Genomic DNA, 27,577 nt, shown 5'->3' on the forward strand with positions numbered 1-27,577 from the left:
TTTCGCTTTGCTGTTCAGTTCTTTACAACTAAGAGTCCTCTGAGTGCCTACAGCCTGCACGCTACAAGCCCACGTGCTTAAAAAGTAATAGCACATAGTCGCTAGAGAAATGACACTGCGTTCATAAGAAAGCAAGACTTAATCTCTACGATCTACAGTATAGTTTCTCTAAACAGTGAGCAAGGCGTATCTCTTACATTTTAAATTTCTGCATTTTAATAGCTGTTTGCTATCAAAACATTTCTGTTTATGGTTTCATTTTAACAGCCAAGTTACTTCCAGGCATGTAAATTAATATCAGCGTTTGTTGCAAAACACCTCTAAGTTTCTATGCTGGTCTTGTGTAAAGGCCCATCTTTAATCACATCTCCCCATAGAGCAGCTTTCCTTAAGAGCCCAGGAGAATATGGGAACACCTGTAAAATTTGCTTCAAGTACTTTCTTCAACAAGTGATCTCCTACAGACCACCCCTTCTCCGTCAGGATTGCAGGATGAGGCTGAAAGAGTGAATGCAGATGCTTTTTGTCTGGTAGCATGCTTTCTGTACAATGGACAACACATGAGGCAATAGTCTTCAGACCTAAATCTTGGAAAACAATACTTGATGTCTTCGTATCAGTGTTCTGCCAATTTCTTCTACTCTCTGACACCCTGGAGGAGAAGTTACATATCAGTTGAAAGCCCTGCTTTTCTATCTCACTCTAAACCTTTTCTTTTTCTATCCCATAGAAATCTACATCCTGTCAGATGAAACCCACTCCTTAGGGACCCAGGATTTGCCACTATTTTCTACAGATTTATTACTGTCCTTGTGAAAAGCATTTTTACTTGGTTTTACTTAATCTATTCAGTTCCTCATCTATCAGACAGGGATAATGACAAGTCGTTTTCCTGTCTCTCCATAGCCCAATCTGTTTATATTGCAAACATTTTCATCTCCCTTCTGTAGGTTACCACAGCATCTTGCCCAGGGCAAATGACAGCTATGAGGAAACACAAAACAGAGGTGGTTATTACCAAGAGGAAACGTTGATGTCTCACCTGTCAGTGCCATTGCTAGGCGGAACTCTTCCTTCAGCATCTGGAGAACTTCTTTTGCTCCTTCTTCACCCTTGGAGATTAGGAGAAAATATGTACTGTTATACGTACATATAGCTCATGTGTGTAGATACAGACATATATGTGTGCCAACAAAGTTTTATGCACAACCAAAACTCTTGAGTACTTGTCATAGCAAATTTTAGATTAGATGGTCTGGATACACACAGACACCATCACACACACCCCTATGTGCACAGATATACACACATGCATACATTAAGCCTAAACAGTGAGTCTAGGTATCTAAAAACAAAGTTGAGCTTTTTCTAACTTACTTGATAAACCAAGCCCCAAATGAGAGGTCTTCCGATGAATACAGCTTTGGCACCAAGAGCTAGTGCTTTGAGAACGTCTGTGCCTTTTCTTACACCGCCATCTAGGAACACCTCCACCTTCCCCTCCACAGCCTCAACGATTTCAGGCAAGACATCAATCTAAAAGAGTGAAACCAGGAATACAACTTGTATGCTTCCATAACCCTATTTATTTTTTGAATGATTTCTTATATACAGGATCCAAGCTTTAAAGATGCTAAATGAGCAATTGCATGCCTAACTGTAGGCACAAATAACACAGCTTTGTATTGAAAAACAGCAGTGCCTTAGCATGTTAGCAGATATATACAAAGGTCAAATTTATTTGGAGAGTCACATAAATAGAATGAGAATCAGCAGGGTCACACAAAATGGCCATCTGGTCCCACGACAAGTATCCGACACAAGCCAGTATCAGATACTTCAGAAGAATATAAGAAACAGGAAGCCCAGAGGAGGCCTTTCCTTGCTCACTAGGGATCAAGTGATTTTCCAATGTTCACTAGTTTGGGGATGAAATTGAATCACTGTCACTTTTTAAATAATCACCTTCACTTTCTTGTTACAATTTATTATTCATTTATACTAAAGGCCAGCTAGAATCCAGGAGCCCAAAGGCAAGCATTGTACCTATAGACACAGAGTAAGAGAAAGATGTGCCCCAAGGAACACAGAGTTGGCTGAAAAATTTTAATGAATAGATTTTTTTCCTTTTGAAAATGCATCTTGATTACAGGAATAATTGCAAACTTCTTCACATTAAAAAAAAAAAAAATTAGCTTTCCTCTGAGCTTTGAGCAGGGTGGGAAATGCTTTCTTTTGATGCACATGTATGTTACTTTCACTAAGCTGTACATATCCCCTATACCAATGATGAAGATAAGGGGGAAAAGGATTTTTACTGTTTCCAAGTTACAAGTAAGGAAACAGGGAGTTAAGTAACATGTCCACACCATGCAAGAGGTCCCGATGAAGAGATGAGCCTCCTGAATTCAAGCCTCAAGCATTAATTACATGGCAACCATTCCTGTAATGCCTAAATAGTTCCTATTCATGAAAATCAGGAAAGACACAAAACTAGAAGCCAAGTACTAAGGAGACTGGAAACAGTGTGTGGTAGTAAGACAAAAGGCACACAAATTCATGTCTTTCAAACACGGATGTAATTCATTTCCTTTCTAATGGATAAAAAATTACTAGGAGATGGGGGAAAAAACTTGAAAGTGCAGTTTGTTTTTAGATTTGGATTAAAATTTTCTTGAAGTTTGGCACTTGCTGTGATTTCTTCCCCTCCCTTTGGTTTTGCTCTCTTGCCAAACATATTTTGGATCTTTTTCCATACACAGAGACCGCTTTCTACATCCTGAGAAACTGTACCAACAATAAAGTGCTATAATAACTAAAGTATGATGCAAACCATAATTAAAACATAGATTTCCTCAATCTGTAACTAGACACTAGAAATATTAACCAGTTTGGGTTCAGCTCACATTCTGAAAACCCATGAAATTACAGCAAATTATTATGTTTCTAAAACAGAAAGATTTAGCATGATCTTACACAGATATTTACATTACGAAAACTGCATTGTGAAATACATTCTTTGTACAATGAAATCCACTGAACGCATCAGCTTTAATAGTGCCTTCTCTGCACTGTGGTATTGCAAAGGAATAACTCATCACAAGAAGTTTGCAAGTTTAATTTCTGTTCTGCTGGAGTTGGCAAAAAATTAATTCATATTTCTTCAGCTTTCTCATTTCTCAAAATGAGTACCTGGAGACAGGCAAGAGCATCTCAGAGGACAATACCTCAACTTCATTAACCATTTAGAAAACCATTTGCGCTGGCATTTGGCTCCCCAATGCCATTTTGGCTGGCGAAGAACCAGCCAACACAACCAGGAGATCAATGGGTCCATGTGAATACTTTTGAAAATCAGCAGGTGAAGGAAATCAGCTGGGGAAATCCTCAGCTGCCCCTGAGGAAGAGCAGAGAGCAGAGGTGTTCCAGGGGAGGGGGACAGCCAAGCAGATAAGACTTCACGTGCAAAACAGTCCACAGTGAAAAAGGGCTTACCTGTCCCCCTCTCCCTTCAGAAAATCATCATGGAAAACAGGAGGTTTTTCATCAAGGACACATTAGAATTATTGCAACAGTCACAGCTGGCCTTTGATTCTCCTCCCTTTCATTCTCTTTTTAGTTGCGCAGCTTTCCCACACCAAATGAAGCAAGATGAGTGATGACTGGAATTTTGGGGGTTTTCCTTCAGCCTGAACACATACTTTTTCATTTTCCTTTACTTCTTTCTTTTTTGCCAGTTGAGAATTTCTCAAATCCCTTTTCACCTTTGGAAAAGGCACAGGGTAGCACGACAAGGATAAGGAAAAAGGAAAAAACTGTTATTTAACCACTCTGTACCTTTTCCAAAGGTGAAAATGTTTGAAAGGAGAAAAAGAGAGAGTTTCATTCTGCCTTTAGCTATTCTGTAACTCTGTAATTTTTCAGAAGTCTCTGAAGAATATTAAAAGGGAAAAACAACTCTAGTAAAACCTTCAGTGAACTGCAAAAGGCAACGGTGGATTTTCAAAAAAGGATGAGAAAGGAGAAGTAAAAGAGGAGACTGGAAAAAATTTCTTAAAGACTTCCCAATTTCTAAAAATTTAACTGACAATAATATCCTATCTGAAATTGGTCTTCTGGATTTCCATGCAGAGTGCTGCAGCCAAGGACAGGGTGCCCAGGTAGCTTGAAAAAAACAGCCACATGAAAACCCTCCTCTGGCTTTTTTTTTGTTTGTTCTGACCAAGGGGAAGCTGTGTCTAACTCAGAGCACGATGTGACATACATAAAAAAGTGGAGAGAGATTACTGCTCGTGAGTTAAGGCATATAAGAAGCGTATTTACAGGTTTTTCCTCCATCTGCTGTGTGTTCAGATAAGGCAAACAAGAAGCCAAAAGGTGGAGAGAACCAGACGCTACGGCTGCATAATGGCACCAGTACTTACAGTTGCAGGGACCCCATCAAGCTGTCGAGCTCCATGATTTGACACCAGGATACCATTTACCCCGATCTTCACAGCTTCTTTAGCATCATCAGCTAGAAAAAAAAAAAAAAAAACAACAACAACCAAACAAATAAGATATGCCCTTCCTTAACTAGGAGCTCATTGACACCATGATGAGAGAAATTTTGGCATCACTAAAAAAAAACATCGCCAATTTATGCAAAGTCACCTTAGGGCTTCATCCTGCCAAAGCACTGTCTCAACACAGAAAATAGTTTTATCTATAAGCAGTAAGACCAGAAAAATAATTTGAAATGTTGGAGCAGATCATTTTACCTCTTTGGATTAGTAGCCACTTTGGTTGCTAGCCTTTATTTTCTCTACTATGCCTCACAACTCATCACTAAGAAATTATTTTCCTTAATTATTTTATCCAAGCCAAAATTATCAACATTATAGTAATAATCTATACTTAATGAAACCACTTCACTGTGCTCAGTGCCCTTTTGACAGAAAGAAAAATCCAGCTTTCCTTTACATGGTATACAACTTGGATCAGAGTTCAAGTTTACAGGCACAATGTACAGAGCAGGTTCAATGTTCCTGGCCACATCTGATTTCAGCTGTAACTGATGCCATGCCAGCCGACCAGCTGACTAGTTTAGCGACCAGCGGCTCCAGTCCCTACCTACTGAGCATCAAGGTAAACCCTGTAGCACAGACACACAAACCATCTGACAGCTCCAAGTACTTATTTAAGGAGCTGCTTCTTTGAGTGGCTTGGTCCCTGGGTTCCCAACCACACGTGAGGAAGAGAAGGATTTTTCCCCTTTGATTGTTTTTGGCTCTGCTTTGGCACAGCACAGAAATATGAACATGGATCCCACCATATTCCATCTCAACAGAGCAGATGCTCGCCATTAAAAAGTAATGCAATTCTACAGAAATTTCCCCAACACGAGCACTTTTCCTTCCCCGGTGCCTCCGTGAGAAGGGATGCTTCACCTCCCCCATGGGAAGCAACAGAGCTACACACCCCTGAGGATTCCTTTCGCGACGATAGGCAGCGAGGTCAGCCCTCGAAGCCATTTGATATCCTCCCAATTGACGCTTTCATCAATCGCCTCAGCTACGTACACAGCCAGTCCACTATTGTCTCCGAAGTCTTTCCCTGAGGAGAATGCCAGGTCGTTGCTTGAAAAGTTTTTTAATCTAAAACAACAAAAGACATAGAAAAAGAGTCTGAGAAAGATTCACTGTAGGCGTGAATCAGTCCCTAATGCCAGCATTCAATGTACCTGCGTTCAACCTTTGCTGTACTGCAGAGCAGGAGTGAAAAAGCCTATCCCAGCATGTCAGATCACAACCCTTAGTAAGTCAAAAGCTTTGGCTGGCAAAACATTTGATAATGTTGGTGCAAGTTTCTCTGGCCCAAGGCAACAATCCTAGTGCTTTCAAAAGTGACAGGATAAAGTCCAAAATCTAAAGGTTCAGCATCAAATCCACAGTCAGGAGAACCCAGCAGTGAGAGCACTAATTTGGGCTCCAGCATATGTCCTTCCATTGACATTCCAGCCTGTGTGACTTCAGGCACGACACTTAGCCACTCCTTTTGCCTCAGCTTCCCACCATAAAATAGGAACAACGGTATCTGCCAGGAGCACTGTGAGGATAAACGCATCAGAGGCTGTGGGAAGTTAAGACCCTGTAGTACAGGCTGGGTGTGAGAAGAGAACATCAGTCTTGCTTAACATGACCCAGGAGCAACTGGAGTCAAGAGGTGCACCTCTACATACCAACAAAAGAGCCCCTTAGCTTTCACACAGCAAATTTGATTTTAGTTTTTGGGGTGGTTTTTGTTTTGGGTTTGTTTGTTTTGGTTTTTTTTTTCAAAATCCAGGGAATTCAGCTAGTGGATGGAATAGGGGATTGGGTAGGTGAGAGGGGAGAAGGAAGAAGGGAAATTTTGTTAAGGTCCATGAGTTAGATGGATCTACATGAAGCCTTGCAGCATTCAGCCTGAATTAATAATTTTCATCTGTCCAACAAGACCAACATCCAACCAGTTCACCTTGTGTCTTTTTTGCATGTTTCCTTGTAAATTGTAGGTGGGAAAAAAATCAAGTTCTTATGAAAACATCAGCTGTTATTTGCTCATTAGCACCAAATCAACCTCACCAGTTCTAGAAACTGAATGATAAACAAAAGCACCTGCATCAAAGCGTTCACAGCCTTACTAGACAAAGCAGGAGAAGAGGAAAGGAGGGCAAATAGAGAAATTCAGGCTGTGCTTGCATTAGAAAACTGAACCAGCCCCTGAGCGCTCACAAGCATTAAACCACCATCGGCAACACCAGTACCAGGAAGGAAACCCATGTCCCACATGCGACTGATCACTCTGTTCTTCAGAAACTGTGTGTCATTCCACATTGCCCTATTTTATACTAATATTCCACATTTTGGGAAATGAACAGTGGTTTTGTATGGAAACTGGCTAGTTTCACTGCTGATTTCATGCCTGCAACAAGTAGCATTTCACATGGCTTTTCTGTTGAGCTCCAGGCCCCGAAGAAAATGAGAAAGGAGCAGGCTCCCAGCAAGATCCAGCTTTCCAGCTGTTGGTTTGTGGAGGGTGGGGTACCCAGAGAAAAACAGAACCATGGATAAGATTATATAAATAACTGTTGTTTTTCTTGGCCTGTGGAATGCAGATCAACACTTGAATGAATGTTGCCTTACATACGTTTCTGAGCACAATGGCACCTTGTTGTTGCTTTGAAACTTTGTTGAAAAACTGAAGCCAAGAAAAAGTTATCCCATAACTGAGCAGAGCCCTGCGCTAGGGGAGTTTCACCGCCAACTCTGCAACAAAACACTGTCCGAGGGTCGTTCTGAAATCTGAAGTGATTAATTTGAACCTTTAAAGATTACTCCAACTTCATATTATTTCACATGGTTCACTCAAACGAAACCTGGTTACGGTTCAGTCAGGTGGGGTCAAAGTGAAATGCTGTATTGCTTTCCTCAAATATTTTGGGGTTATTTGACGCATATTCAAAACCTCTTTAATCCCAGGCCTTAAAATTATACTGCCCCCCCCCCCAAGCTATTTAAAGATTTTTATTTTTTTTTTAAGGCAAAATGACAGTGTGTAACATTAATGTTTTGTTAATCACAAATCTATAGCAGGATTACTATATAGGGCATACTCTAATGTTAGATTTGTTAGGGATTTTCTGTTTTATGGTGCTTTCCTCTAAGATTGTACTTTAATACAGAAATCATAGGCAGAGTTAAGGTTGCAGTGTCAACCTTCATCATATCATCTATTAACTTCAAGTACAAGCGTATGGGGGAGATTCGACATCCCGAGCTCTGGAGGTTTTTTTATCTGTGAAGTGAAGGATCAGATTCATTGCAGAGTCCCATGGCTTACTTTCAATTTGAATATTATGAAAAAGACGACAGACGTGGTGTGATACTATATTTCTCGCTATATACAAGTTCCATATTGTATGTACATAGCACAACATAACACAACAGCCTTAGGAGACACAGGAAAAACACTTCATATCCATTGATAATATTCCAAACTAGCTTTCACCCAGAACTCAAATCATAGTTAAATCTGCTTCTAAATACATTCAGCTATCCTTTTTTTTTTTTTGTTTTTCTTTCCATTTTTGTGTTCAATTGCAGGCTCTGAATAAGAGCAAACAGTAGTCTTAACACATGCCGTGGCAGACTGCGGTCACTACCAAGACCTACTTGCAAGTTTCTCACAAGATTTTTAGCACCATTTTGCAAACCCAAGTCCTGGATATCCCATCCACTAAATACATTGCTAACACTATGCCAGCATTCCAGCATATGCTTATCAGGGTGGTCTCTACAGTCTACTAATTTATATTTACAGAAGGCTAGTGAGATCCGTGCCCTTACAACACCACTGGATAACGCTGTTAAAATTAAATGCTGTATAGACCCTGCAGGGTAGAGGAATTAGAATTAGTGCTGAAGTCAATCATGAGGCCACAAATTCTTCTGGGATACAGAAAATGTCCCAAACCACACATGGGGGAGGAAATTGTCCTCATGGAGAATTTAGAAAGGCTGATCCCCATGTGTTTCTGTATTTGACTAAAAGAAGAATTGAAGTTGCTGGGAAAGGGGCTTCGTGGATGGTAGCAACGTGGCCCTGGAGCCAGTGCGGTGTCATAGGATAACATAAGTTAGAAGGGACCATAACATCAGTTGGAAGGGACATTTGGTCCACTTAGTCCAGGCCCCCATTCAGAGCACAGCCAACTCTGCAGCTGAATCCAAGTTCAAAGTCAGAGCAGGACACGCAGGGCTGTGTCCAGCTGAATTTTGAAGATATCCAAGAATGTATTGATGGATGCACAAAGAAGGGCCCCATCACTCTAACTTCATCAGTCTGCAGCCTCGTGTTGCCTGGCGCACAGTGACTTTTACAGTCTGCAGACCACAAGCTTAGTTTTGACCCAAAGCAGATCATAGCCCAAGCACAGCGAGAGATATGTGCTCCATTCCCTGGTCTTTTTGCCCAGTGTGGCAGGTGGCACCTGGAAGAAATTCCTTGTGCCAGAGACAAATTTTCCCCACAGCAGATCACGGTGACCATGGCACTGCCATGTGCCCATCCCACATCTCACCAGTGGGCACCTACCTGAGGTGGGGAGGAAGCTGGAACTTGTTGCGCACATCGTCAATGCGCCTGCCAAGGAACGGCGTGTCCACTGTCACGAAGATTCCTTTGTAGCCTGCCCTCTCCGCACGCTTCACGAGGGATTTGGTAACCTCCCGGTCCTTGTACACGTAAAGCTGCAGCCAGTGAAGACCAGCTGGAGCAGCTTCAGCCACCTCTTCAATGGAAGAAGTGGCCCAGGAGCTCAGCATCATCCCTGTCCCCATTGCATGGCAGGCTGGAGAAACACAAAGTTATATTCAAGACTATCCAAAACACAGAGGGTCCTCTAAACAGGAGCACTTGGCTTGTGAGAGTGTGTTGGTGCATGTAATTTCACACTACCTTTCCTCAACATTAACACATTTTCAGCCTTCCAGGGAACGCGACATTAATAGTTAGCAGTTACTAACAGTGGTGGGCTGCTGAGAGAGCTCTCTGGCTTATTCTCTGGCTACCACTCATCAGAATTTTTGGCATATATGTTTAAGGACATACACATGCGCACAGTTTTAAATGATCAAAAAAAAAAAAATGCATTTAAGGCTTCCTACTTTTTGTACACTGCCACATTGCTGCAGACTGGTGTTTTGGGTCTGTCACTCCCAACACTGCTCATCAGTCCTCCTCACCACTGCCACACGCTCTCCCTTGAGCATTTCAGTCATGGCATTTTGCCTTTCTCCCACCCCCAAAATGTTCACTAGCATTAAACCTATGTTTCTTGAAGTGCTCTTCTAGCAAATGCCTGTTGTCATCCCTACACAGTATTGAGGAGCATAGTAAAAACGGAAGGACACAGTCCCGCTGACAACCTCATTGAAAGACTCACGGGGGAAGCTCCACTGTTCTTTGCTTCAACACTTTCGCTGCCTGTCTTGTGGCCTGAAGGAGAGGAACCCCACATCCATTGTGTGATTCCACACATAAAGCTTGACAGTTCTGCCAATAAAAAGTAGTTCCAATCTCACTGAGAGTGGGAAAAGCACATCCCAGGCAGCAGTCCCCACCCAAAATACCCCAAAAGAAAATACAAAGATCATAGAATCACAGAATGGTTAGAGTTGGAAGGGACCTTAAAGATCATCTAGGTCCAACCCCTTTCCATGAGCAGGGACTCCTCCCACTTGCTCAAAGCCCCATCCAACCTGGCCTTGAACACCTCCAGGGATGGGGCAGCCAGAGCTTCTCTGGGCAACCTGTTCCAGTGTCTCACCACCCTCACAGTAAAGAATTTCATCCTAATAGCCAATCTAAATCTTCTCTTAATTTAAAATAGTTACCCATCATCGTATCACTACACTCCTTATAAAGAGTCCTTCCCCATCTTTCCTGTAGGCCCCCTTTAGGTACTAGAAGGCTGCTATAAGGTCTGCCTGGAGCCTTCTCTTCTCCGGGCTGTACCACCTCAAGTCTCTCAGCTTGTCTTCATAGGAGAGGTGCTCCAGCCCTCTGATCATCTTCATCGTCCTCCTTTGGACTCACTCCAACAGGTCCATGTCCTTTTCATCTTGAGGGCCCCAAAGCTGGACACAGTACTCCAGGTGGGGTCTCATGAGAGCGGAGTAGAGGGGCAGAATCCCCTCCCTTGACCTGCTGGCCACACTGCTTTTGATGCGTCCAGACTGTGGTCGGCTTTCTGGGCTGCGAGCGCACATTGCTGGCTCATGTTGAGCTTCTCATCCACCAACACCCCCAAGTCCTTCTCCTTAGTGCTGCTGCCAAAGATGAGCTGGTACAACAGACAAGTGGTCTCCAAAGTCTTCACTGAGGCCAAAAGCATGGGTGCTCATGCCCAATGTGTTTTGGCCTCTCCTCCTCTACCTTCAAAAAGCTGTGGAGTGAAATCACTCCCGAGGGGTGGGTAGCCCCGAGGTTAAATGTCATCGAACAATCCCAGACGGGATGAAGCAGCTGGAGGGTTTGTGCTGGCTGCCTCCCCGGGGCGATTTCCAACCCAGGCTGCACTACAAACCAGCTAACCTCATAGAATTATATTTTTATAAATCTTTCACTTATTCTGTTAGGGATAATCTGTCACTTGATGCAAAATAAAGGAAAACACACTGCAAACCCCAAAAATATTATATAAAGCCTTATTTTTCTTGGTCTGCTGCAGTATGCGTATTTTTAATGTAAATTCACCTCTGTTTCAAAACGTCATCTCCTGCCCATTGAGGATTAAAAAATTGGTCTTTATGATGACATTTTATTAAATCAGGATTACAAGTCTCAGAGTGGAAACTTACAAACAGCTTATTCAAACAAATTGGTTACACCTTCCCAGGGCCACCAGGGCAGCTTTCAATCACTGGAAATACAGTAGCAATGACCCCAAGTTCTCTACATTGTAGCCACTTCATTCCTCCCCTTAAAATTACTGACAATAGTTCCTTCTCACAGATTAAGTACCTAGAAATGAGTTTCTTCTGAAGAACCCATGCATACTGAATGCCTAAAGGCCTGTTAAAATCACCTGTGGTGGGTTATCGCAAATCCCATACTAAGTGTTTTGCCAAGCCAAGTCCGTTAAGTGGTGCTGAGAAACAAGGGATCTGCGCTCCTGTGTCAAATCGGAGTTCACGAATGAGAGGGTGGGTTGCTAACCCTGCAACTGCAAAACCCTCAGATCAGATAAGGGAAAAATGTACACGTTACGGTTCAACCTGCCTTTAGGTATCCATTTGTTTCCATTCTTACTTTTAGTCTCAAGTCTACCTCTACAGCCCTACGGACTCAAGAATAGTTGCGAAAGCAAAAATTAAAATAGAAATTGCACAATAAAATATATTGGTGGAGAGAAGGTTTTAAACACAAAATACCACAATATCCTTTCAACTTATCTGCCTGTGTAGCAATAAAGAAAAAAACGCTTTCATCTTATTTAGGATTAGATTTAAGCAGTTTGCTTCGATCAGACTTCTACTATGCCAAATGGAGTTATGACATTTTCATGAAAGCATACTTACAAAATTCCTCTTATCTGTCCTGTAAAGTTAACGACTCTCTGGTAAAGCACCAGCTAAACACACTTATTTTAGATCTGCACAGTCAAATTCAAAAGTTCACACATACAAAATTTTTCAAAGTTTTAGAGATTCCAAGTTCCAGTTTTGGTTGATCTGCGCTTTATCTTGATCATTTTAAAGCTTATTTTGAAAATTTTCTAGACTCTCAAAAACATATGATACATAGTCCTGAAGTGTTGCCAGGTTCTTTTTATTTATTTATTTTCTATCTCAAATCAGGTTTTGCTAAAAATATACTCCCACTTCTTGCACATTTAGCTGCAGTTGAAGAAAACAGAAGCAATTCATTTCCTCCAACGATATTTTACACTTCAATTTTGGGATGCTGCAAATACCTCTATTTATTATTACAAATCAGTACTACTGGATCCATATTCCCACAGGATGCTCTTGCAGCAATATGTGACATTTGCCAGAGTTTAAACATCAGATTTTTGTAAACCAGCCTTTCCTCATGCCATTTCAGATTGCGTTTAGGCTTCCCCCTCCTCACCCCCCGGGTCTTCTTTTAATCCCAAGCACTACCCAACGCATACGTTTACCTTTGTACACACTGCAGCCTCCCATTGAGGTCAATGACAGCACAGAGAGCACGGCGTTAGCCACGCACAGGAGGCTGGGGAAGTTTTCAATATCAGGACGATAAAGCTTTGAGTTATTGGTACTCAACCTTGTTTCAGGGCCAAACGCAGCTAGAATTGGTGGGGTGCTTGGGAAAGGGGAGCTTCCCAGCCTTTGCTCCACGGCTGCCTTGAGCGGGCGCAGGTTTCGCAGCCCCGCTGCTCCCCGCCTGTGCTGAGCCCAGGGGAGCCATGAGCAAGGACATACCTTCTCACCAGGGAACAAACACCTCGATAAAATGGGGCTTTCCTCCTTCTTGGGGAACTCAACTGAAGTATTCCGCATAAATCAAGGCTGACCATGGAACAGGACCCACTTGGGAAGTTTGCAGGAGAAGAGACTGATAACATTTTTTAGCCCTTTTTTCAACCTGAAACCTCAGGGTCTCCTTCTCCCCTCCAATGGGACATCACTTCATTAAGCAGTTTGGGAAGGGTATGGGCAACCCAGAGGCAACATACTCCAGGGGAGGACACTGGAGAAGAGCCCAGTTTAAGCTTGCATGTTTTTCACGGCTACCTTGTATGGGAATGGGAACTTGCTATTTTTCTCTAGCTGTGCAAATTCCCATCATTTCCCTTTTAGGGGCACCTCCGAAGCATGGCAGGCAAACTGCCCTGCTGTGGTCATTCTTCCCTGAATCCACCAGTGAATCCACTGTCCTCAAGTTAGGGGGACAGAGGACATTACTTGGGATCAATGTGATGTCCTTTTGTCACGGTGGTATTTCTCAAGAGAGGTAGCTGTGTTTCTTGGAGCTGCACCTCCAGATGAGATGTTTACAACAGAGTTGTTTAAAGTACTTAACATTACTCTCTTGACGAAACACACTTGGCTGAGAAATCCCCTGCCCACCCTTACCTCACTTACCCCTTACAAAACAGTGCGTGCGAGTTGTGCCTACCATAGTTTTGTTGACACAACACATTTTGTCAGCTGTGCAGGAAGGCTGGAGGCAGCAGGGAAAAATACGCGTGGCCAAAATGGATCTAGCTGGTCTAGGAGGGCTGTCATGCTAGACAGCCTGCGTACACTTGCAGCAGAAAGTCCCCTGGCCATGCTGGTCTCTGGGGGGAGTCAGGGCCAGGTCAGTTCAGGCCATGTTGTCCCATATGAATATTGACCTCTCAATGACTGGGGAGCAGCCATACCTCAAAATTATCTTTTTTTTTTTTTTTGGAACAATGCATAGGAAATAGGTGAAAGATGGGTAGAAAGTCCTGCTATTTTCACTGTGGTTGAGCACAAAAAGCAACAGATTGCAAAATCCCTCCGGTCACGGTCATGTCCGATGAGCACAAGGAACGTGAATTCAGATGCTCGGCGGCGTCAAAGCAAACAAAAAGCACAGTAGAAGTCTGTTAAGAGCTGAAGGAACAAAGGTGCTGCTCCGTCTCTAGTGGAAATGATAGAGCTGCCAGCAACTCAACTAAAAAGGGTAGATTTTCAGTCAATATTCCTATTCTCTATTTGGCAAAGTAAATGGTGTAGTCACATCACAGGTGGTGGTGAAACCCTTCTTGCGTCAGCAGTAACTCAGAAAGATGTTTGAGAGCAATTGCAGAGGGTAAACATAAAATCATCAGACCTGAGCAACTAGCATTCAAAGTTATCAAGAAATCTGGCCAAGAAAACAGTCAGGCTGTTGAGCCTGATTTTCAGCAAGTCTGAGAGAAGTCAGGTATTGCAATACCCCTTTCTGGGCTAAAACACAAGAGTGTAAGGTCAGTAAGAGAGCATTATGTAATTAGCAGCAATCAAAACAGAACAGAAATCTCAATAAAATAATGCTACGTATCTGTTTACAATCAATTAAGGTTTCAAAAAGTTGCTATTTCCTGCACAGCAGCTGGATGGTGCACAAGATTTTGTTTTGGTGTGCTTGGAGGTGGGTTCTATTTACAGAAGCACAAGTATTCCAACACTTTCAGGGGGGTGATACTGGGATCACACTGGTTTGCAAGCACAGCATGAAGTCAGGATGGCAAACGAATGTCTCTGTATAGAGGAATAGCGTATCTTCTGATGGACAAGTGAAAAAACATCATGTAGAATCAGAAAATTTCTGTTGAAAAATGTTTTGAAAATAGCCCTTTGCTCTTTAATGGTGGCTAAGATTATTCATCAAATTTGGCAAATATTTTTAGTTAAAGAGGTTGAAATTGGAGTGGGAAGGACAAGACAAATTCACCAAAGTCAAAATGTCATGCGTTGATATTTTCAAAATGGAAATGTTTTTTTCTGAGCTAACGCTTTTGTTTCAAAACAACTGTGGCTAAAAGCATTAGCTAGTAGGAAAATGAAATAAAACATCGTGGTTTGGATCAAATTAAACATTTCAGATAATCCAAAACAATTTTCCTCCCAATTTTTCAGTTTCTACTGAACAGAAAATCCATTATTTGGAAAATTGCCACATACACTGATGAACTACAACTAAAATACTAGGGAATATACTTGAAGAAAGGCCTGGAAAAACTGGAACAACTGCCTGAAATCATTTCAAGGACAAGAGAGCATTCTCTACAAGGAAGGACTCCAGGTCCATTTAGACATGTCAAAGAAAACTGAGGACTAACCTTATTACAGCCTACATGGTCTATCTTCACCCCACCCCACCCCCTTTATTTTTAAAGGTTAACTGATAGAAGTATAGCAAAACGCAACATCTGGATTTGAAATTGTGCAAGTTCTGACCACGATCACAGTTTACACTGCTCGGAGTGGAATTGGATGTGTTGGATTGCCCATCACCAAGAACTTTTAAAATGACAACTGAATGTTTTTCCCTAAAAAGATCCTTTACTAATGAAACAGAATTGTCAATGAAGGTGTCTCTAAGGCAAGCTGGACAGACTTTGCCTTATCTTGCGTACGACGCATGCTCCTCTCCACCAGCTTGGTCACTGCAGGAGAGCATCCATCCCTCGAGGAGCAGCAGCTCCCAAAACCCTGACAATCCCCAAAGCAAGGGGTTGTGAGGGCAGGGAGTTTTACCTAATGAGACACACCATGACATGCCCTTATCCCTAGAGAGGACGTCTACACTGCAACCTGCAGGCAAACCCGCTGGAAGAGTGGAGCAGTTCAAAGCAAAATGCTGTCACATAACAGAACTCCCTGGGCCAATCAGGCATCGTTCTCAAAACACAGAGAGGCAGGGGAAGGAGTAGTGATTGCTGCCTGCACCACCCTGCTCTGCAGGGAAGGACAGTGCGGACCCAAGATTGTCTCTCAGGGTTTAATCCCAACGAGGCAGATGTGTTGCTTGAGGCAACTTCTTTACAGTTCGGGTGACAGAGCAGTGGCACAGGCTGCCCAGGGAGCTTGCGGAGTCCCCTTCTCTGGAGATCTTCAAAACCCGCCTGGATGCAGTCCTGAGTAATGTGCTCTGGGCAATCCTGCTTTAGCAGGGGAGTTGGGCTAGATGATCTCTAGAGGTCCCTTCCAACTCTGAAATTCTGTGAGGCACCTGCTGAGCACACGCGCTGTGGGTGCTCTCTTGGGCAGCTGCCGTGGCCCCCAACACGAGCCGGGGCACACAACACCAGCTTCCCTGGCTGCGAACAGGCAAGATGCAGGCGACACCACGCTTTTCAAAGGCTGTCACAAGAGCGAAACACCACCACGTACATCGCTTCCTACACACCTGAGCCAAAAGTGAAGCTTACAAAGCATGCCAGGCTTTGCAACAGCCACAAAGCTATGGATCAGACTTGCCTGGCTTGCATAAACTGGTGTGGCTGAAGCAAAAGCCGATTTAAAGCAACGAACGATCTGTTCTTTTGTATTTCAGAGATGATGCAGAATTTAAAAAGGAGCAGGATGTAGCAAACCCCCCTGATGCTGAATGTCCCAAATTTAAGGGAACCTTTAAGCCAAACACGTACTTTACAGCTAATCCCTGCCATCTTATAAGGTCAAAGGAAAAGCTTGGCACTGAACATCCCACTCCACCTCTAACAGAGCACAAAACCGAAGCCTTATTTTTTTCTACAAGAAACACTAATACAATACAGAGGGTGCGATTTTAATTATGCTCTCCTTTGAAAGCGATGAAAAATTTACCAACTCCCATGGATATGTTTCTTTGACTGCACATTGAAACCGTTGCCAGAACACCAAGCTCTCCTAGCTTGAAAACCTAAGAGCATTAAATGCAATAATCATAAGTTAAAGTTTGAAAATGTAAGCACAAAATAAGTCAGGAAATTCCAAAATTAAAAGTTATGTACCACAACCGTAACTCAGCCCTGGTAGTCTGCCTCATTGTACCACTCAACTCTACATGCTGTTAGAGATTTATGCCTTAAAACGTGCCAGGCCATAGTATCAGTGGGAATTTTTGTGAAGAAACATCCTGAATTTTGCGTGTTTCTTAACATTGCATTAATATGTTTGAACTTAACAGTATAATGCTCCAGAGTTTCCTCCCAGCACAACCTGGGCCAGAAATAATCCTCAAGAGCTGCCAAAGGACAGGACCGCACCAAGGCATCCCACTGGACGCCGCTTCGTAATCCCATTCAAGGTATTGGAGCTCCATCGTGTGGAACGTGCTGGCACATACAATAGGCATAAAATCTTTGACTTCCTAATGAATCTCTTGGGAAGGAGAAAAACGTATCCCCAAACATACTATAAAAGCAGGGAAAGCTGCTTTTACAAGAGATTGCTGCTGGAGTTGTGCTGCAGCCCATCACGGTGCACATTGCAGTGATGTGGCTTTTTAACAAGACTTGAGAGCAGCTCCCACTGCAGGGCATATAATTAGACTGACTTCACACCAGCATTTGCTGCCTTGGTCATGGAAACACTGTTAGATGAATAGCTCAATCATGTGCAGGATCATTTTGATTTTATTTTTTTTTAAATATTGCCTATTTATGTTTTGTGTCCTTTTTCATTTAATGTTAAAGCACTGAAACACACAGGACAATACTGTTTGTATGCAACAGGCACCTTTCTCTGATTTTGTGTCATCCTGCAGCTCGGGTTAAAGGAGTAAGAACCCATTTCACATCTGAATTCTGGCTGATGTCTCATTTCTTGCAGCCTTTCAGGCTGCAGCCTCCGTGCTGGCAACATCTTTGTGCAGCATCTATCCCAGAGGGACCCTTATCTCGCTGGCTCCCTGGGATGCTCTCAAGGAGCTCTCTTCAAACTATTTTTCACAGACAAGCAAAAGCTCCTGAATTTCTGTCACAGTTCTGTAACAGGAAGAATGTTGCCATGACAATATCTATATAGTTGTATTTATAGAGCGTATAGAAAGATGTATAGATAGACGTAGTTTTCAGTTTTGTGTTCGTTACAAACGATTCCCCTCTCACATACTGCATTTTTCATCCCTGTTTCATGGCAAGGGAGAACCCCCATACAAAACAGGCAAAGGAAAAAAGTAAAAAACAAAACCAAAAGAAACCCAACCCGATTACTCCGAGCAGCAACCCAAACCCTTCCTGGCCACAGCATCTGGAGCAAGAGACCAACCCGGGCTTCACAACTAGCAGGCACAGTATTACTCTGTTCCTCTCTAACTCAGTGTGGGGGGGACTTTGTACGGTTTACCTTTAGCAGTAGCCGTCTCTCCATCAGCGTGAGCCATGCGCTGCATAGCGGTTGCTCCAACACAGACTGGCATGCTGATTCTCTGCCCCAAGATGGAAGTTGACAGGTCCATTACTGACACGTCCCTGAGCACCCGGGGGTACAGCTTCCATCTGACACACAGACAAATAAAGAGAATAAAAAGCCTGCATCATCGGGGTTATTTACAGTTCCTAAGGGCCAAGAGCATTTTTTCCTGCTGTCAGGAGAAACATGGTGAAAGCTGTGTTGGGGCTGGAGCAAAACCTCATTGCGTGACCCAGAGCTGCAGCAGGACCCACAAAACGCACAGAGCCAGGAGGGAGCAGGCAAGGAGGGACTGAAGGCCATGGATGGTGAAAGAGGCAAAGCGCTTTTGAACATTATCGGCTGGTATCTTTTGAAAGAAGAGACAGGAGCTGCAAAATAATAAGGTTTGTGGTGAGTCTCAGCCTCCCAAAAAGCATTGGGGCAGAACTGGATCACCGAAGGTGTATAGGAACAGGAGAAGCCATCAGCCTCCCCACCCCCGCCCTTGGTTATTTCTCCTATGGACTAGGGAGTCAAAGGAGATAAAACTAGCCTGACCAACATGCTCAGCCCTCCCCATCCCTGTGCTATAGGACTCTGAAATGAGACTGCACAGAAACGAGCTGCCACACTTCTTCCCGTGGGAAGTGGGTGGGCAGGATGGCTGCCCGGGCTTTCCTCAGCTCTGGGACGGTGGCAATCCACTGCACCGCATCTCTGCTGGCAGAGACTGAGGCGCTTTCCTTGGAGAGGTCCTGTCCCTGGCAGTCCCCAGCTGCTGTGCAACATGTAGTCCCAGGGACTGCAGCCGCAGCCCCAGGGACAGCCCATCGCGCCGCAGGGACCCCAGACTTCCAGGAAAAGACCAAACACAGACACTGTAATTTGCTGCAGGAAAAGACCGAGTAGCACAACTGCTTTCCCAATAGGGCAAATTATGATCTAGTCCTTGAATGATGTGGCCCAGCATCTGCTCAACCATTCCCGACCTTGCTTTGCCTTAAACGTGTCTGCCAGAGACCACGTCAGCCCAGAGCTGGGCTTTATTCTCCACTGGAGTCTGCAGCTCAGGTACAAATGGAAGCTGGCAAACTAAACCACGCTTAATCTGAAATTACAATTTATTGCAGTCAGGCTGAACATCACATGCTTGCACACACAGAAATTTATCTTCCCCCCCCCTCATCCCCCTAACAGCAGCGCAATACTATCGCAATCCCTCTTTATGATGGGGGCAACTAGACAACACCGCAGTATCCAAACTTATCTTAGTAGTGTTGCATTCCTGGGGGTACCTGTGAAATTGGACTTTTTCTCACCATCCAGGGGATGTTGCAGCGCAGCCGCTGTTAGGACAAGCCACAAGAGGGTGTGCAATAGCAGGGGCTACCTCTCCACACAGATGTGCGCTGGGCCAGGCGGTACCAGGGTACGCATCCACCTCTCACTAAGGCATCCCTCCCTCTGAAAGGACTCTGCACTTCTAAATAATGGCTATTGACTTTTAATTACAGAAAATCGTTAAAAGCTTAAGCTCGAGTACTGCTGAACTCCCAACTACCTGCTCAGCGCTAGAAAGCCTGAGGCTGATACTATTATTACTGGCAAGGAGATGGCAACGAGAGCCACTGTTACCCTCAGACTATGCTCCAACAGCGAGGAGCAGTCAGCATGAGCTTGCATACTAAGCTGACAAATTAGGGGGGGGAAAAAAAAAAAAAGGAGACATAATCTCTTCATTTTTTATAGAAAGATCAAGAGACATTTCCATAAGAAGCCTGGGATAGAGCCAGGATAACACCCAAATTTCTGAAGCCCGAGAGCACGGGGGAGCACGGGCTGTGCCAGCTCTCCAGGAAGTGCTCCCCAGGGAGGAGAAAGATGGTTATGATGGTTGGAAAGAGACATGTAGTTGTGGGAGTCGGCTGTATTGTTCGATGCCAAGACACACACTGCAAGTATGTCTCCTCAGACTTGTTTTCAGGCTATTGTATCAGTTTGTTATTTTTCAGGGGAGGATGGGCTGAGGGTGGGACAAAGAAAACATGACTTTTTTCTCCCCCTTTCTTCCTAAGCCTCATTCCAAAGGCTTTCTCCCAGCTCTGAGACATCTTTTCCCAGCAAATACAAAGAAAACAAAAATCCTCTAATAACCTTGCTCATTTTTATGGTCAAACTCAAAAGCATAAGGATGTGAAGTATCTCCCTCTTTCCCAGCCTACCACTTTCTCTGCTGTCCCGGACCTGTCAGATTTTTACCTGATGCAAACCACTGCCATCTCAAAGCACATGCAGGAGGGTCAGTCCAGAAGTACCAACATTTCTGTAGTGCTTTTAGCTGGGAAAAGAAACAGAAACAGCTAAAATCCTCCCAATCACGTATGGAAGAAAAAAGATGCTGTTTCAAACAGCCTCCTTCCCACTCACCTTTATGTACTATCAAATTACTCCATCTATGAGCTTTTTGGGGTCCTTGGGCTCATTAGCCCCAGACTTGACAAGTAGATGTCTCTTCCAGTGTCTTCTGTGGCTTCTCTTCCCCTTACACCTTATCAGGTTGCACCCTCTAGACTAACATTAAGTTAATACTTATAACTGAGTATTTACTGGGTGCCACAAAAAAAAAAAATCACCAGAAGGGATCACTACCTTATTATTGTACTCTCTAAATAAAACCTGATCTTGCTTTCGAAACAGGGGTGATTTCAGCTGTGAGTTTGCTGGATGCTTCAAGTGAGGCATTTTCTGGACAAACCCTTAACAACAACAAGCAAAACCCAAGAGCAGATTTCCCTCTAACCAGAGTGTACGTTCATTAGGCTGCCACACACCACCTGCTTCCTCCAAGTCTTTGAGTGAAAAGATTTCCTGGATGTTTTGTGAAAACCTTGTATTTGGTTTTTTTTCATTCATCTTCTCCTCATCAGCCACATTTTTTTTTTTCCAGGCAAGTCCACACTCGCATGCTACGATCAGCAATTGCAAGTGAGTGCACCTTTCTTCCCAGCTGGAAGATTCCCACTCCAGATTTAGGCAACTTCAGCTAAACGCTGTTTTGAAAGAAGCATGAAAGGAAAGGAGGGGGGATTAGCGCCTTTTTTTTTTTTTTTCCCCTTTTCCCTCTATGTTCAAAAACTACAGAATGTCAATTATCTGGCAGTTGGGCAGGAGGGAAGCACTCACTGCTTTCCCCACTCATTTTCAGCTGTGAGAAACGCTGAAACTTTCAAACTGCACCACATTTTGAAGCAGCTCTTCTTGTTTCCCTTCCAAGTTCATGCTAAATAAACCCCCTGTGCTGCATTGCAAGCAGTGCGCTTGGGCAAGGACACACCGTTCAGGCAGTCTCCATCCCAACCCCAACCCACTTTGTTGCCTTAATCTCCCCTACAGCTGCACTTCCCATCCCAAGGGGCAGGTGCTGGTGCTGTGCGAGGCTAAGCAACAGCTGCTTTCGCCTGAGGAAAATTGATTTTCTCTCCCAGGGTGTCTTGCTATCCCCACGATGACTCTCTTCACAGCACTCTGCGAATCCGAGGTGAAAGACATCGCAGAAACGTAACCACCTTATTATTGCAAGCATTCCTTTCCTTTTCTCCCACCTACAACTTCACATGCTTGTTTGACCCCAAGCACATTCTCAGCCTTGCTTTTTTTAACCAATATTTAAATTATTTGTGTACTCGGTCATTTTAACACCCTCAATACCTAGCTACAAGACAACGGTACATCTGCAGAAAAATACGCATCGATGCTGTCACTGATAAACAAGTGACTGTTGTTCCTTGTACATGACAAAACAAAATGCATCTTCTGCAGAGGCCGCCGGGGAGTCAGCGGCAGAACGTGTCACCACAGATTAACAGAAACGCATTCCTACACACACAGACATCCTCCTTCATTAAAATGCCAAAAGGGGATATTTCAGATTGATTTCTTCAATGCCATCACGCTAAAGGCGTCCTGACCTTGTCATAAAATCTATTTCTCCATTCAGTCCCCTTGGGTCCCTGACAACTTGAGAGTGAATTTAGTCGGGAGATGGCCCAGTGCTGGAAGAACACACGGTGTTTCGGGATGCGGAGCAAATGCAAGGTGAACGCAGTCAGACGCCATAGGGAGTAACATACGCTCTGACGTCCCAAATCATCTTCTCTGGCTTAATGCCTCGCTTACGCCAGTGCCACCTCCATGCCATTTGAAAGCTATGAATAAAAAATAATTATCTGGCCTTAGCAAGAACACGCTGATGTTGGTACGTGAGCTCCAGTTCTTCCCTCAATCCCAGAAGAACTGGAAACTAGAAGAGACTTACTGTATGTACCCGGTGTTAACCTCATCTTAAACACTGGGCTTTTGGAGACATTTTATATTCTGGTATCTGATTCAGGCTAATGTGCCATCAAAAGGCCAGGACATTCAGTTTATGATCTAATGGGTATGGATTGCACTGCTCCAAAAATTGCATGGGTCATTCCAAAGGTATTCCAGAAACTACCGAAGGTACCATTCATTTGCTAGGTCAGTTCTAAATAATAATCTATTTATTTCTCCATAAATGCAACCATTCAGTTGCCAAAAAAATAAAGAGCTCGCAGATAAGCCCAACACTGATTTTTTTTCCAGCTACAAACTGTCCTAGCAGTCTCCCTCACGCGAATGATCTTGCACCACAAAGATATGGGCTAACAATTCATGCTTCTGCTTCAGTTCCATGCCTTCTCCTTTTCCATTTAAACATAAACATTTATACATATATCTATAAATATTTAAATAAACTATAAAGGTTTTTAATCAGGCTGAATCCTGTGTCCCAAAACAGCGAAGCTTTGGACAGCAGAACCCAATGGGAGTTCTCTGGCTGTGGGAAATGAAGTTGAACATACTTGTTTCTCTCGAAAAGTCATATGACATTGTGATCTTTGTGGCTCGGGAGTGTAAAGTCCACCTTACTTTATATTTACCCACAAGCTGCACTTAGGAACAGGGATAAAGACCAGTAACATGCTCAGAGACACACAGGAGTGAGTGAGAGTTGGAGCAAGGAGCAGTTCGGCCATCCTTCTCCCAACAGCATCCAAGAAAGAAAAAAAAAAAATTTTTTTAATGTTGCTTGTGTCAAACAGATCTTATAAACCAAATTATTGTGAAGTCTTTGTAGCAGGTTTCTACCTTTTCTCGCTGTGTTGCCAGGAAACCATTGCAAACGCGGCCTAATGAACTGTTAATGGCAGCATCCCACAGGCTAAGAAAATAAGAATTCACCACCACCTGTTGCCCTCAGCAGCAACAAGTGGGACCCACTGTAGCTATCGAGATGGAGCCCACGGAGCCCTGTGCCCAGTGTGCCCCCACAAAGCTTCAATGGCCCATTAAAGTGGGTCACCTTTGCAGAGAGGAAGGTCCACCTGGCTGCAGGCAGTCAGCGCGTGCTGCTTAATGGAAATATTTCAGTTTGCAAATAGACAGGTACAGGAAGGCACTGGAAATGTTGAGAATGATTTAACTTTGGGTTTTCAGTGCTACATAAAGGCTATTTCTAACTCTGACCACCTTTACTATTATCTGCCTCTCATTATGGACAGATAAAAGAGCACATTTGTCCACGAAGCTGTAAATCACTTTATCCACGCTCCAGCCTTGCATCCTTTCCACTTCATAGAGGGGAAGGTGGTAAGCCCCAACAGACGGCATCAGCTGTAACATCCATCCTTGCAGGAAGAGCTGTGCTGGCACTGCATTGATCAGAAAGGAGGGGACCACAGGTCTCAGCAGGGGAGGAGGGTCTCAGGCTCCAACTCCAGCTCTCCCACTGATCTGCCGGGTGACCGTCAGCACATCACCGCACTTTTCAGTGCTTTGGTGGTCACCCAGAAAGAGATGTAGATATAGAGTGATGCAAAAGTAACAAGCAAAGCTTTAACTTTAGCATTTCTGCCCCGTGACCTCTCTCTCTCTGGCTGTCAAGTTCTTTTTTGTTTGATGATTTAATAAACTCAATTTGTCAGGTCTTTTAGATTTTATTTACTGCCTTTTTGGAAGATGTTTAAATGGCCTAAAGCTACTGTGGAAATTAAATCTTGTTTTCTTTAAGACAAATATACAAAGGGAGAGGGAGCAAAGACAGAAACACAGCTTCCATCCCCTTCATACCTTCACTGCTGAGGAGCAGAAACACAGCATCGAGGGCCTTTTACCCACACCAGCGAATTTAATTTACCTTTTTTTTTTTTATTATTTTTTAATGTCTCAGGCTGTTCAAGGCACTGCTAATTAATATCTCCTTCAGTTCCAGGTTGCCTGCAGGCTCTGCAGTTTAAAGGCCTGAAACCGGAGGCTCTTATCGAAGAGACGATAAAAGATGCCAGGAAAGAGGAGGTGAGCCCAAACCCCACAGATGACCAGCCCCATGTGAGGGGGTCTTATCATCAGAGGAATCTGCCCCTGCAGTGGGAGATAACTTCAGAGCAGAGCTGCTCTTATCTCACCACTCACAGCTCACTCCGCTAATACCAAAACAGCAAGGGGACATACCCAGTTTTTTGTTAGCCTGTCTCTGGGCAGATTAGATCCCACCTTTGTTTAATCATGATGAGCTCTAGCGGTTAGCAGTAAAAAGTTCACTACTTCTACAGTTCATTGCCTCTGAGCACTTCCTTTGAATGTCCTTTTCTTAACATCTCATTTTGGTTTTATTAGGGCAAATAACATCACAGCATCTGGAAGCATTACCACAAAACAAAAAAAAAAAGGCGGGGGGGGTGGTGGTGGTGAGCACTACTCCATCCCCTACTGCTCCGATTTACTTCTTGGAGCTGGAACAATCCCTCTGGCTTGTGTTTGAACAGCACCAAGCACAAGGGGATTTCCAGTCTGCGATGTGGGATTCCACATAGAACTAAGAGGTCTGGAATAAGTGATCACAATGGAGGTTATTTTTCTTCTCCTGACATTCTAAAGCTTTCCTGTAGGTGTCCCTAAAATTAGGGTTCTGACCTGACTTCTGAGATCTGGCCATTGAGATCCCCTTAAATTAATTACTACTGAGTTTCATAGAGCCTTACTAAAGCTGCAAGGGATTTCCAGCTGAATTGCTCATAGCCTACGGAAAGTCAACAGGAGCAGTGAGTAGGGTTGCTGCTCTACAGCAGAAAAGCAAAGCGGGGAGGGAGAAAGACTAAAGACAAATAGGAAAAATCTTGTTTTGGTTTGTTAGACTGAGAGGTATTTAAGACAAAGCCTTTAGAGATTAGCAAAGACAAGTGCAGTGGGGTTAAACGTCTGCACCAACACAGCACCCGAAGGGAAGAGATCAGCTGCTCGAGCAGTTCCACTGGGCTCAGCCGGGCTGAGGTGATCAGCCTCTGGCTGCCGCCTTTCCTCTGCAGCGCTTGGGCTGACACTCTGGGGGCAGAGCAGCAGCGGAGATTCAGGGCCTGAGGAACCAACTGATTTGACCTAAGTTTTGATGCTCTTCCACTGAATCTGACAGCAAACGCTGCCTTACATTGTGTTGACCTTGTGCTTTAGGGTGTCCTGATTTCAAGTTTTGACAACAATTCCTGGAGGCAGCCTAAGTCAAAACTGGCTTATAATAGTTCCCATCATTTACAATATTTCCCAGGGAAGTGGCGAACTTCTGCTGGAGACCCCTCGAGCACCGCTCGGCTTTCACGGCTCGCTCACGCGAGCATACACAACTCCTTTTTTGCTGGGCTATGCAGCTCTCATCTAGCGATGCTGTACAAGCACTCACCAGGGCGGGCTGCAGAACTGATTCAGTTTAGGAGGAACAGGCAAAAGGCAAAAAGACACAGGAGCTAAAAGGTACAACCCCACCACAAGAATCCCTTGCCTGCATTATAGCCCAACACATAGAAATTACAGTTTCATCAGCTGACTAAATATTGGAGCCAAAGGACTCTTTAGAGAATTTATGTTAACAAAAGAAATAAAATGCAGGTAAAGCTAAAAAGATGCTAATGGATTTTAGGGACTGCTTTTTGACAGAAAGTGTTAGGTGGAGGAGTGAAAGGGGAGAGACAGTTGTTCTGAAAAGTAATTACTTGAGAGTCATTTTGATAAAAACCAAAAAAGTTTCAGAAAAAAAAAGAATTTTGTTCACACAGAGAAATCTAATATTGCACCACATCTACTAATAAAGCAGAATTCACACCCCCCACCTCAGCCTTAAATCCTTCTCCTACCTTGAAAATGCTGCTACGTTATCTGCTAGTGTTTCCTGGTCATCTGCTCCGGATCGGTAATAATCATACACTGATTTGGGGAGAAATTTTTTAGCATACTCTTCAAAATCAGCAATGCAAACTGGTTTTCCAGACATGTTTGCAGATCTCACGGGGCTAGTTTATTCCTACTTCCCTCTCTTTTAAGGTCTGTATTTTTGTCTGTAAATCATTAATACAGGACCTCATCAGGATTCAACTTACCTATGTACCAAAAGAAAAATACACCAGCTTCTTGTGTCATACCGGACTTCAGCACCACACTTTATTTCATGAGGTCAAGGCCAACCTAGAACATAATGGAATAACACATGGCAAAAAGAAAGAAAATGAATCAGCAAGGAAAGAAATAGATAGGTGCACCTATCTATTTCTTAAATGGCTTAAATCTGCAATAAGAGGAATGTACCCTCCCCCTGTATGCCTTTATCATCCAAACCATCCAGGAGACTGTAACAAGAAAGATACTGTTTACACCCCCAAAACCAAAATCCTGATTTAGATGCTTTATAAAAGCAGGTCCCAGCCTGGACTGGCATATAGGACAGTACCGAACACAAGGGGGTTTCCAGTTATTTCCATTAAAATCCTGGATACTGATTCAAGTTGCAGTGGCCCAGCTGCCAGGCAGCTCGGGCATCTAACACATCCCCAGGCAAACTGCTCCTGCTTTTTAAGATAATACCACCTCCACAACCCACAGTGAGCTACTTATTCTTAACATGTTACAAAGTCAGATGCAATCACCAGTTGGAAATAAAATTAGCTTATCAAAGACATGATGCTCATCCAAAGCATAACAGACTCAGTTAAGATTTCTTGTTTGAATCTTGATCTAGAAATTAACCAATATACATTGTTTGCAACAGGTACACAGTATTTGTTTGACAGGGAAAACTTACAAGTATATCACGTGTGTATATAATTCAG

The 27,577-nt window shown here is 43.6% G+C and overlaps 1 protein-coding gene across 2 annotated transcripts; it reads right to left on the reverse strand.

Annotated features, from left to right (window-relative positions):
* Nucleotides 1-581: 581 nt before the first annotated feature.
* Nucleotides 582-26,749, reverse strand: HAO1 (hydroxyacid oxidase (glycolate oxidase) 1). 2 transcript variants are annotated; one of them, XR_717901.1, is made up of 8 exons: nt 26,609-26,745; nt 18,354-18,505; nt 9,115-9,370; nt 5,461-5,636; nt 4,399-4,516; nt 1,378-1,536; nt 1,043-1,112; nt 582-652 (listed from the first exon to the last, which is right to left on the reverse strand). XR_717901.1 is itself a non-coding variant. In XM_009886030.1 (8 exons), the coding sequence occupies exons 1-8, from the start codon at nt 26,743-26,745 to the stop codon at nt 582-584; spliced, it is 1,113 nt and encodes a 370-aa protein (XP_009884332.1). In that variant the 5' UTR covers nt 26,746-26,749. The 2 variants fall into 2 exon arrangements, 1 of the variants encoding a protein (XP_009884332.1); XM_009886030.1 differs by having other exon boundaries at nt 4,425-4,516; nt 26,609-26,749.
* Nucleotides 26,750-27,577: the final 828 nt, after the last annotated feature.

The sequence above is a fragment of the Charadrius vociferus genome, unplaced genomic scaffold, assembly GCF_000708025.1.
Source record: "Charadrius vociferus isolate BGI_N301 unplaced genomic scaffold, ASM70802v2 scaffold455, whole genome shotgun sequence".
Taxonomy (NCBI): Eukaryota; Metazoa; Chordata; class Aves; order Charadriiformes; family Charadriidae; genus Charadrius; species Charadrius vociferus.